This window comes from Ambystoma mexicanum, chromosome 10 (genome assembly GCF_040938575.1).
Source record: "Ambystoma mexicanum isolate Mex_15411 chromosome 10, UKY_AmexF1_1, whole genome shotgun sequence".
NCBI lineage: Eukaryota > Metazoa > Chordata > Amphibia > Caudata > Ambystomatidae > Ambystoma > Ambystoma mexicanum.
In genome coordinates this window covers 103399105-103411875 of record NC_090932.1, presented here as the reverse complement: position 1 = coordinate 103411875, position 12771 = coordinate 103399105, and the positions used below count along the sequence as shown (strand labels likewise).

At 45.6% G+C, this 12771-nt stretch overlaps 1 protein-coding gene across 1 annotated transcript in view; it reads left to right on the top strand.

Annotated features, from left to right (window-relative positions):
- The window catches only part of LOC138491202 (cytochrome P450 2J2-like), a 568063-nt gene that overhangs the window by 232269 nt on the left and 323023 nt on the right, over nt 1-12771 (top strand). The window contains exon 3 of the mRNA XM_069617586.1: nt 1309-1482. Coding sequence (XP_069473687.1) covers nt 1309-1482 — 174 coding nt within the window. The remainder of the gene's footprint in view (nt 1-1308; nt 1483-12771) is intronic.

The following is a 12771-nucleotide window of genomic DNA, read 5'->3' as shown; positions in this document are numbered from 1 at the left end:
CCCCCTCCTTTTTCTTTGTTTACAGAACAGCAAAACATTATGGACCTTTGTCCGGAAGTATCAAATAGAGGATAAAGAGACTGGAAGAAACACAGGGGAAAGGAGGATCCCTTTCTCTAGCAGAACTTTCAATCTTTTTTCTGTTTCCAAACTTTGGAACTTTATGTTGAGGACTTTGGAGAAAGGCTACAGTGTGTAGTTTAACAGAACCCCCGTGTGCACCTGATATTAAGTATAGGGTGTAATGGTCAGTTTAGGATTTTCAGACAGAGGACGGAGGACGCTCTTTTGTTTAACATCCTGACACAGGCGTTCCTTATTTTTGTTTGATGATAGGAAACCCCTCATAGACCTAGGGAAATATATGACTTTTCCAACTCCCCTCATTATTTTGAGAATACAAGTCTTTATTCATACCAGATCTGAATACTGATCCGAGTCTTATACTTGATCCATTAAAGTGCATGGTTTAGGTTTAAGTGCTTATGGCTGGGGGCACTGAGGTCAGTGACTGCCCAGGGAGGTGTTCCAGAGGTCTGGTGCTAGGATGGTTGCTGGATTTGCTTTGTGGCTGCAACTGCAACTTACATGTTAGCTGTGTCTCTGTGGAGAAAGTGCTGAGGTCCCAGGTTCTGAGCTGCATATGTGCATATGGGGTGCAAGACATGTTGCATTGCAACGAGGGAGCTACTCTGAGGCGTAGGTCAGATAAAGAGTCGCCAAGGAGACTCACTGGGCACTTCAGTGCTGTATTGACCTGGTGCTTGGGACAAGGCTAATATGTGAAGGGATCTTTCTCCTCTGATATGGCATGGAGGACTAAAATGTGATTGATCACCCATCTGAGTGGGCACTGCTCCCTAGAAAAAGTTATCTGGTTTTGTTTTCACTAGATGGTTGCTCACACTTTTAGCAAAGGCCAAGTTAGTAACATCACCTTGGATCCAAATGGGAGAATACACCTGGTAACCAGGACAACCTCTGAATTTACCGCAGAGCTGAGCTACATGCATGCATGGCTTCTACTCTGACTGTGAAACATCAAATTAGATGTACAGAATTACTACCACATGAAATTACTCACACTTGCACCTCTACTGCGCACATGCGTCCCCAGTAAAAACCTGAACATTATTGTTATCGCATAGACAAAATTCATTAAAATGCAACTACAACAGAATGAATTGTGGGGCCTTTTAGGGAATGGGGGTTCATTGCTATGCGTACTATGTTCATGAAAGTGTTTTTTGACTGATAATTATTGCAAAAACGAGACTCTCAATATTTCAATCTCTCACACCACTTTAGCTGTACGAGGCATTCCCACAGTTGATGAGCCGCCTCCCAGGACCGCACCAGAAGGTGTTTGTGCAGCTAGAATATGTCCGCAATTATGCACTCAAAGAGGTTAGGGCTCACGAGGAGAGCCCATCAGATGCACCCCAAGATTTTATTGACCTCTATCTCGACCAGATCTCCAAGGTAAGTGGCTAGGTTTCTGCCACATTGGTCTAAACCTAGAAGGCTATATTCATGAAAAAGTGAATGGTTGAGTGCACCCCTTCACATGCATGGACAAAGGTTCTGTGCGGCTGACGAAGGGGAGCGGGGTATGCCCATCTGTGTTCTGGCTGGGCACTAGCACAATCTCAGGGGTGAAGAGGGCCTTTTCTCACACATAAGAGCACATTCCAAATTCACAAACATGGGACGCTTTTCTGTGTGCGTAAAGCCACACATCCCCCTGCACCTGTTTAAAACAGGCGAACAGAGATACACAATCCACTGAAGGTCTTGTTGGACTTTGCTGTGCATTTGTTTGTGAAATTTTGACTGCTGTGCGGTTCCAACGGCAGAAGTTCTGCTTGCATTTCTATCTCTCAAATAGGGAGTGCTGTGTTCTTTTTTTGTTAACTTTAAGGGGCCCTTTGTCGCCTCTCATTATAAAATGGGAACTCAGTACCCACATGGATATTGGGTGCCAATAATAATAATACATGAGTGTATTGCATGCTGGGGGGTGAGGGTGGTATTTCGGGGGATTTATCTCTGGAATACCACCAAACTCATAATGACGCCCAAAGTCTTTTCATCAGAGACTTAGGGCCTCATTACACGGTAGGCGGTAACCATGGCGCTGTTAGCGCCATGGTTGCCGCCGGTATTTTACCATGTCCGCCTTGGTGGATGGCGGAATTACCGCCCTACTCCAAGGTGAGCGGGAACGGTAATTCCCTATTCACCAAGGCACTTCCCCATTCCCATTTTTGCCCCATAGGGCTCAATGGGAATGGGGAAGGAGCTAATTACGGTACCGCAAATTGTGGTACCGTAATTAGCACCAAGGTCCCTTTGCAGGCCCGTTCTATATGGCTGGTAAAACCAGCCGTTAAGGTCGGGTCCCGCAAAGGGACCTCGTAGTAAGGCGGTAAAGGTTTACCGGTGCCGGTGCCCTTACCGGTACCGGTAAATCCTTACTGCCTACAGTGTAATGAGGCCCTTAGGGCCTCATTACGCGTTTGGCGGTAGCCATGGAGCTATTAGCTCCATGGCTACCGCCAAACCAGGCTCCTTTACTGGGTTCCCAGAATGGGGAATTACCGGTCCATTCCGAGTTCGAAGGGCCCGGTAATTCCTCCCTCTGGGAACCCGGGCCCGGACCTTTCCCATCTGAGCCCACATAGGGCTCAATGGGAATGGGAGAGGGAGCTAACAACGGGCCGATTACGACCGGCCCGTTGTTAGCTCCCTCTTCCCCTCGCAGGACCCAGTAACGACGGTTGGTTTTACCAGGCGTCCTTACCGGGTCCCGCAAGGGGACCTCGTAATTTCGCGGAACGGGTTTAATGGGTCCGCCTCCATTAGCGGAGCCCGTTAACCCGTTCCACGAAGGTCGTAATGAGGCCCTTAGATTCACTATTTACGCTTGTGGGATTCACCCACAATTCTGTGAGCTCCCCCTGCTTTAACATTGCCCTTACATGTCTACACCAAGGCAGCCTGAAGCTGTCATCTGAAGCTGAAACATCATGCACAGCATTACAATAATTGTGGTGATTTACGTGTTAGTATAGACACTGGTGTCAAAGAATTTTAACATTTAAGGTTAAGGAAAGTTTGTGATAGGAAAGTTTGTGAGTGTTGTTTCTATATTTATTTTGGGGAAAAAACAGAAGAAGTTCCTATCCAGATGCAACATGCAGTATTTGTGGTGTTTGGTCGGAAGCCCTCCCCACCGCACGGTGCTCTTTTCCTTTCTTTGTTTAAAAAAGAACCATTTGTAGCACCCTTTTAGAGGCAAGCTGTCAGAACAAGTTTTTACAATATGGATTGAAGAAAAAAAGAATATATGCATGTATACACAATTCTACAAGGAAAGGATGTGTGTGCATGGGGAACAGAGCGCGCTCCCAGTCCCAGAACCACAGGCATCCCTACCCTGAGACCTGACTTCCATTTTCAGCCTCTACTTTTCAAGGTTCTCAGTTCTGGGCAAATGCACCACTATAATGAAACAGCTTGGCCCTCGGATACTAACGAAGTGACAGGGGTCACAAGTAGGTTATGCCCACGTCCAAATCCTAAGACTATCAAAAAGAAATATGTGGTAAATGGAGCGAGTGTTGTGGAAAAGGTAATGAGCATCAAGCCCAGTGTGCATGTTGTACTTAGTGATTCATGCATACAACACTTTGATCACTGACATGTTTGTGAAACACAAAGATCTGCGGTCATTGTCTATTTTGCCAAAATGCTTTTTGATTTTATGCAAGGAAGTCAGGAACCCCCATTGATGCTATTTGCACTCTTCCCTTCTATTAGAGGGATGTTTCAAATTAGTGCAACATAAAATAACATGTATGGTTATTCTAAGTTTTGAAAATGTGCTTTCCTCAGTAATGCAAGTGTTGCATTGCTATTATAATTTTTTATGAGTACAATATATAATGGAAGAGATTATCAGAAATGAACATTGTAAAATGTTTAAAGTAGCCAGTTTACAATGTTAGTACAATTCAATAATTTGATTTTTCAATAACATCTTTTGCTAAAAATATACACCATTAATGCTCTCAAAATGTCCGCCTAGCCACACCTCCTTCACCCCCCATCAGGACAATGCTCTCTCAATGTGATTATTTAATGTGGATTTGTTAGTGCATCTTTTGGCCGGGATGGCTCAGTTAAGGGCAGACCGTCAAGGATATAACACCTGAATTGTATCCACCTGTTGTTTGCTTGTTATTGCTGGTTATTTATTATAAGTATCATTTCCTTTTTATGATTTGGGTTGTTTTTTGAGATGTAGATGTGCCTGGAGAAGCCCTCTATCATGGTCCCTGTTGTTAAAACTTGTTGATATTATAGTACTGAAAGTAAGTTCCTGAACGCTCACACCAGAGAAAATACAACCCGCCAGGGAAGAAAGGCCCAAGTCGATTTTGTAAGGATAACAAGTTTTAATCTCATGCGCAGATGAGAGCAACAACAAAGAACTCTGCTGCCAAGAATGTTCTGCCGAAAAGAGGTACCATCAGAAACATTTAAGGCAAAAACATTGTCATAATGACGCAATACATATAGTACACACCTGCGCTGCAGATTGTTTGCACCCTATACAGGTGCTGCCTCTATCCATATGGGATGGCACTTTATTTGTCACAGCCCAGTCTGTCCGTCTTCCATCACGGGGGCACTGCAGGGCTCATCTTCTTCTCATGTCAAAGGACAGAAAACAAATTAACTATACTTCTAGTATACAGCTTGTTTATCACTCTTAGCATGCACTTGGCAGGCTTTAAGATGAATGCACAGGAGGTTCCAGGGCACTTTAATCTTCAAATGCACATTTCACTCATTCCCCCAGCGCCATCCAACTCCAATGTCTCCGCCCTCATTTTGAACTATAATGTATCCCTCCCAGCACCTCGCAATACAAATCACAGGATTGTTGCTGCAACAATACATCCTGTCCACCCTCTTGAACATTTCAGGACTTGTTACTTTGGGGATGATGCTCAAAGGGCACCTGGTGTCATGGAATGCAGGGATCTTAGGGTTTAGTCAGTTGTATGGGCCATAACTCGTGGTCACTCGGAACTGGGCCAGGTCGTGCTTTGGCCAAAGTGAGATAACATGCCCACCAGGTGCCGGCCTCTAATCGAGGTCTTGTAGGGCACATTTCTTTTGGGTGAAAGACACATCTTCACAACACTTTCACGAGCAACGGACAAACTGTGTGGTGGGTGGGGGTGCGAACTGTCCTCATGGGAGCTTGAGCATGACTGGAGACTTCTGTGGCCTCGTGGATTTGGGCCTAGTGCATGCAATGCTGCCCTTGCTGTGCGAGCCTCCTCTTCTAACTAGGAATATTAATATCTGTGCAAAATAGTGATGCCGCCCGCACCTTGGCCTCACCATATGAATATGCTGTCATTTATGATGTTAGCATGGAGGTCTGCTGATCCTGAAAGTGCCCCTTTTGCTGCTCCCCAACCCCCTGGTTAATTACAGTGCCTCAAATGCATCTCGCTTTACTTTAAAGTTCCTGGGTGGATGAGGCTGTCCCCTTCCCAACATTCCCCCCTTTTGTTACTTCTACAGTAACAAATTCTGGAATTCCCACTCCCACGTTTCCACATATGGCTTATTCCTTTTTACTGCCACCTAACTTTTGACCCTGCACGGATACTCTTCAGGTGAACAAGTCATGTAAATACAACTCCCCTCCCCCGCCAGGTCCACCCAAACCTCTATGTAATTTTCTGGATCAGGGAGTTGGAAAAAAACAGTGTGGTATAAAGGGTCAACTTCATCTCCATACAGGATGGGACACATTTCATACTTTGGGCCACCTAGTGGAACATTGATTTGCACTTCAATGTTTTTTGTTTCGCAAGGTGCTTTTGATCCCCCAATTGATACCATCATTCTTGTGCTATCTGGTGCCACAGTGGCACAGCATTGAAGAACCAGCTGACACATGCAGAAAAATACCATGATAAATACAATGATAGGCATTAATATCTTCACGATTGCTCCTAGCCACGATGGGGCCCAGTTGAAAGTCATGCTTAGGCAATCATTGGGCCTCATTACGACCCAGGCGGTAAGTTACCGCCTGGGTCGTACTCTTACCACCATGGTGTAAACTACGTTTACACCATGGTGGATGGCGGATTTACCGCCCCATTCCACGGTGAGTGGGGCGGTAAATCCCCATTTCCCATTTTACCCATCCCCATTCCCATTTTTGCCCCATAGGGCATAATGGGAGTGGGGAAGGCGCTAATTACGCCACCGTAAATTACGGTGGCGTAATTAGCACCATGATCCCTTAGCGCCATGGATTTTAACGCCTGCAAAAAGCAGGCGTTAAAATCACCATGGCGCTAAGGGGCCTTGTAATCAGGCGTTAAGGGTCGGCGCCGTTTACGGCGCCGTTAACCCCTTAAAGCCTGACTCGTAATGAGGCCCATTGTCCTGAATTCCTCCTTCCTTCTTGAGCAAATACCTAAGCCATGAACAGCTGCAATGATGTGGGATAGTGATGCACTTTCCGCATCTTCGGGCGCTACGAGCGTGGAACAGGAATCGCCAAATCTTTAGCAAACCCCACCCTCCATTGCTGTCAACATATCGGGCAAGTATCTATTTTGCATTGTCATAATTCTTAGTGCCCGTAACTCAATCTTGATCAGGTTGATCCCATTCTCTGAGTCGTTTGCGAGCTAGACCAGTTTGCATCACACAATATGCAGCCATTTGGCATTGGCTGCCGCATGTACCCCTGGCAAGAGTAGGGAAGCGAAGAAGGTCTCTGCTGAGCTGAACAGCCAATACTTTTCTGGTATTTCAGCAAGCAAAATGGAAGAATCTTTAGAGATGTAGTTCGACCTTTTCATTCTCTGTGGTTGCTGAAATTGTCCTTTTCCTAGATGGCTGTGAGGCTCTTGCGTGGGCACCAGGCTCTTATCTTCAGATTGTATTGTGGGAAACTCATTGCGCCCTCTGCAGCCAGCACTCCCCCCTTCAGGTGCTCTTTTGGAATTACCAATAGCGCTGAATGCAATGTGGCCAGCGAACAACAGCATCTCCATGACGCTGGGAGGTGCAAGTAAGCTTGACAACCCCAGATCCAGTAGTAATCCATCAATTCCTCTGTTCCTTTCTTCATGCCTGCGATCAAGAGAGTTTTATTACATTATTTGTTTGTGCCAACAGACTCTGTACCCTTGCCGTGGAAACAGAGTTTGTATTTTTCTTCCTTGTGCACTTGCACCGGCTTTCCATCGTTGTGATCCACGTTAGCTTTGTGATATGCTCTGTCCAGATTTGTGCACAGTAGTTAACCACCTGTGCTATTCTGTCCCTGCTGTATGTTACCAGTCCTTCTGCTAAGCAAGCTAGTGTGCTGTCCTGCCAGTTAATATTGCCATATTTCCGCCCCTTCACCATCATATAAGGTAACTCCACACACTTGATGTTCTTTTGGTCGTCGGGACACTTTACAAAATCTGGGCCCACCATTGGCAATTCCACACTGTGTGCCTGGAACGTTCCTTTTATTCTGCATAGCGCCAGATGAACCAGGTATTTTGCCTCTATAATTGGGACTGCTTGTGGCACTAACACCTTGGGAGCCCCTGGCGCGTGTGGAATAAGCAAAAACACATAGCAGCTCCCATTTACAACATTTCTCCCCATACCACTCATATCAGAGTATCAGGAATTAGAGAATTCGGGTGATGAATATCCTCAATTACATCAAAACCCAACCCTTGATATGTGTCATACTTTTGTCATACTTTTCTTTTCATTCTTCCATACACATTTTCAAGGATAGTCACTTTAGTAAACTGTAAAAAAATACAATGATACCCTGCCATACTAGTAGACAATCCCCTACTTGTTGTAAACAGCTTGTTGTCTGCTTCCTTCACAGACGGAACTTGCATATTGGAGTCATTGAGCCTGTTACCATTGTTATTATTCGAATTCACATTAGTACTAGAGGTGTACCGAATAGTGAATTTACTATTCGGCCTGATACCGAATAGTGGAAATAAATATTCGGCCGGAACCGAATAGTTACCTAATAGTAGGTTACTACAGGAAATGTGTCAAGATATGCTTAACAAGCCAAAGCTGTTGGCTTTGCAATGCTTGTTTTAACAGGACTTCAGTGAATGACATGCTTATAAATAGACCATGGCATAGCATAGATTACAAATGCACAATAAATAAACAAAATAAAGATTCCTTAGTTACTTATGGCACATCACTAAATTCTTAGGACCCAATAAATATATTTTGCCTTTGTTACTCATTAGAGGCCCCTTTAATTTCCAATATCACTTAAAGCACTGGAGAGTAAGGTATATTTGAAAGGTAGGAAGATACTGTTTTTTCCACTAAATGTGGGCTGTCCACCTATATATTTCGCAAACATAAGTGTACCAGCAGGCAACAGATCTATGACAATAGCCAACATTCGCCAAATTGCACAAAGTTTGCACTGGTGCAAGTGTCATTTTGTACAATACTAGCACAAGGCAATACATTGTTGTAGTGCAAATAACATTATGTGTAGGCGTTTTTGCACCAGTGCTCCTAAAGGAAGGTATATCTTACAGTCTCTCCCCCACAACAGCAGGGAACACATGACTTCTGACACCTTCATAAGTGCTGACAGAGGCCTGTGGGCTTGTCTGCAGGCATCTTTTCAGAGTCACCTGGCAGCAATTAGCAGCCAGTCCCCTTGGACTGTAACAAAGGAGGTTGATGCCCCACTCTTATTCAGGTGGACTGATCTCCATTAGGAACTTTTTGTCCAGATGCACATTTAAGAGGTAGCTCACCAGGCCCCAGGCTGTTTCCAGTAAGCAGACTATTCCTCCCTAAGAGGACATGTCACTGCTTCCCATCTTACTGAAGGTGAAACTTTTAAATAGACACCTTCACACTTCCCCGAACATATTCTTCGCCGGGCAAACCTCGATTTACATTAACCTGAAGCTGCTTGATTATTTTCTTTCCACGGTGCGCTCCCACCAGAGTGAAGAAGATAACATGTGCTTTCTTAATGCTTAGGCGGGCCGTGCTAATGGCCTCTCTGATTCCTTTTGGCAGCCACTGCTGGGAAGCTCGGGTGTGGCTTAACAGGGGAAGCGGCCTCATTACCAGAAAACAGGATCTGCCAGTTGTGACCTTTCAATAGGGCTCAAGTGCCAAGCAGCTACTCTGGCGCTGCTTTCATCACCCATGGATGCGCCCAGTAGCCTCTCTCCTCCTGTTCACAAACAAGCCTCCTGACCCTTGATCCGAGTCAGATGTAAATGCTGGGGCTATTAACACTCATGATTCATGTGTTTATGCACCTCTCCAGCCTCCCTGGGGCTTCCTGCATCACCCGCCCTACGCTCGCAGCCCTCTGCGGCTAAAAGTAAATTAGTGGCTGCACGCACAACCCCCCCTCCCTGTTTTGCCCTCCCCCCCTTCTCACATTCCAGTGAAGTGCCCTTGACGGTTTCACTGATCCCATTATGCGGCCGCCACCTCCGCTGACCACAGCAAAGGCTGACAAGATAAAGGCTTTGAACAATGTTACGTGTGATCCCGGCCTTACAGGCGCTCTGCTTTAGTTACATTCAGCTTCGGCTTCGGGTAATAATTAATTAATTGTTCGGCCGAATGCCGAATAGCTAATTTCGGCCGCAATTCGGCCGAACAATTACTCGAAGCCGAAATTCGGTACACCCCTAATTAGTACTAATATATGTAACTCCACTCGCGTTATTGACATTTATGTGTATTGTTTCGTTTGGATAATATACAATCTGAACTTTGGCCTGCCACTTGAGCGTGTCCCCACACCCATGTCTCCTTCGGGCTGGCCGGTAAGGTGCTCATGGTACAGCTAATGTTACCCCTGTTCTTAAGACAACTGATGCACCACTGTACTTTCTATAGGTACCCTACGAACATCAAAGAGGTGGACTCTGTAGTACAACTCCTTCACTTTAACCGCAAGGGGAGTACAAAACACCACCTCATACAGTCCCTCGAACCAGGGATTGTTCCAGCGGCGCACAAAGTTGCGGACGTAGACGTGAACCCCTGGCAGTGGTGGTCTGGACGTTATATGCTCAGGATCGGTCCCCATTGTCTGTGCAGAATTGGCAGTTTCCATTATCCCGGTTCTGCGAGGTGCAATCTATTGGGAGACATATTTAATGGCCTGAGTTAGTGTGGTCAAATATTCCCTGAATTCCTCTCCTAACACCGCTGCAGTCCTATGTGCATCAGAAACCCTTCTCATAGGGGATACAGGGGTATGTATGCATGTGCCAAACAGTAACCACCTTGTGAGGTGACCGATGGTGGTCTTTGCTTGGCTACATGTGTTAGCTAAAAAGGGTCAGGGGCAGACAGTACACCCAGTTTTTCTTCAATGTGGTTCACAATTTAGACAATGTACTCTTAAGGAGGCCATTGGCTTGTGGGTGATAAATCATAAACATCCAATGCTTGATACCGAGCAGTGCTGTAACATGCTTGAAGAAATGCATGCCATTATCTGACCTCAAGACCTTGCACACTCCCCAGCATGGGAAAACTTCCTGCACCAGGAACCTCGCAGCACACTTGACATCTGGGTGCGCACACGTCCTCGCTTCCACGCACCTTGAAAAGGGACAGACCACCACAATGAGGTACCTCGATCCATTACAACGCTCCCCCATTTCAGCGTAGTCTATGTGTAACTCACAGGCTGCACCATAATGTCCGTAGGGTCATCCCTGTGCTAAAACATTGACATGTGGTACACTGGACGACCATATCAGTGATGCTCTTCTGGATATTTAATGTGAACCAATCCTCCTGTTTATTTGCAGCTATGTGTTGCTTCGAACTATGGGATGGGTAGTGCAACTGTTCTAATGCTACTGCTAGCAATTCACGGGGCATCACTGTCTTTCCAGAGCTCTCCTGCCTCCACAACAAATCTGTCAGAGACTGCTTACATCCACTCCATACCCACAATTTGTTCTCCTATTCAGGCACCCTTCCTTGAAGCTCAATAATCTGGGAGTCATAACATACTCAGTGGATGTTTCACTTGACTGATACGCCGCCATTTTGGCTGCCGCATTGACGGCTGCATTCCCCCTTGCGATTTTGTTAGTCCTGTTAGTATGGGCTGTGCACTTGATGACAGCCACAACAGATTGCTGTGATAACACCTCTAGCAGCATTTCTAACAGCACAGCATGCTGTACTGGAGATCCATCCACCCTCCTGAACACCCTCCTCTTCCAACAGTAGAGACCCGCATGTACCGTTGTTGTATCATACGCTGAGTCAGAATATATTGTAACCTGACGCCTTGAAATGCTCTTAGAGCTTCAATGAGTGCCACGAGTTCTGCCGCTTGTGCAGAATAATGTGTAGGCAACCTTTTCAGAACAACTGTCCTCTACTCCCCTCCCTCCAGTCGTACCACTGCTGCTCCTGTCCTTCTCTGTCCGTCCCCCTGATCAATTGTGGATGACCCATCAATGAAAAGTACCTTACCTTCTGTCAAAGCTTAATCCCTTGCTTTGAGAGCGTCATCCTCTTCCCCCCCACAGGTGGCACAGCTGTGTACTGTCAAGTCCTCTGTCATGTTAAGAAGATGTCAGGATTCACCGTTTTACAGCTAACCACATGAATATGGGGTTTAGAGATGATAATCTCATATGCCGATGACCTTTATGTAGTCAGGGTGGACTTCGATCTCTCCAAAATAGCAATCAAAGAATGTTCCACACACAATGTTACCAAAAAATACATCACAATTGTGGAACTTTTCTCTATAGCAAAGTCAGCAGCTGCCAATGCTTGTTCGCACGCAAACTGCCCTTGCCTCTCTGCACCCAGAGTACAACTATAATAAGCCAATGGGTTATGGCCCATAGTGCTCTTCTGATTCAACACTGCTGTCATAAACTGACCATCAGAGTTTGAAAACAAATCAAATACCTCTGTATAATCCCGGTGGCCAGTACAGGTGCTGAACTGATGACCTCTTTTAAATCATCAAATTTTCTAATCATTTCTGCCATCCACAATAACTTGTGGCCCTTTGTTTTCTGTACTTCCCTTACGGTTTACAAAAGTGGCCTAGTATATGCCGCGTAATAGAGGATCCAGGTCCTGCAATAATTGCACAGGCCCAGAAACCTCAGCATCACCTTAACTGAGGCAGGTCTGGGGTGGCACATACCAATGCTGCCCTATCAGGTAGTATCCTCATCCCATTCACTGATATGAACTGCCCCAAATAAATTACTTCCCGCTGGCAATATTGCAATTTAGCCTTATCAACCTTGAATAATGTCTGACGCTTATCTGACTATGCTCCCCTGGCCTCTGTCGCTTTTTGCTGCACAGTCTTTCTATGTTTCTGCATGTCTGTTTGCTCATGTGGTGCGCTATTATGCCTTCAGACTTGTCTGCCAGCACAGTACAAATAAACTAAACTAAACTAAACCCGTTACGAGCCAGTAATTGTAGCAGTAATTGTAGCAGTACAACCGAGTCTCGTTGGCAATGCTGTTCATTGTCAATATACACTAGCAGATTGTCTACATACTGGAAAATCGTGCTGGGCACCTACATATTCCCTAAATCAGCGTGCAGTATTCTGTTAAATATGCCCAGGCTCTCACAATACCCTTGAGGTTATCTAGAATGCTCAAACCTCATCTGACCCTGCATAAATGCTGT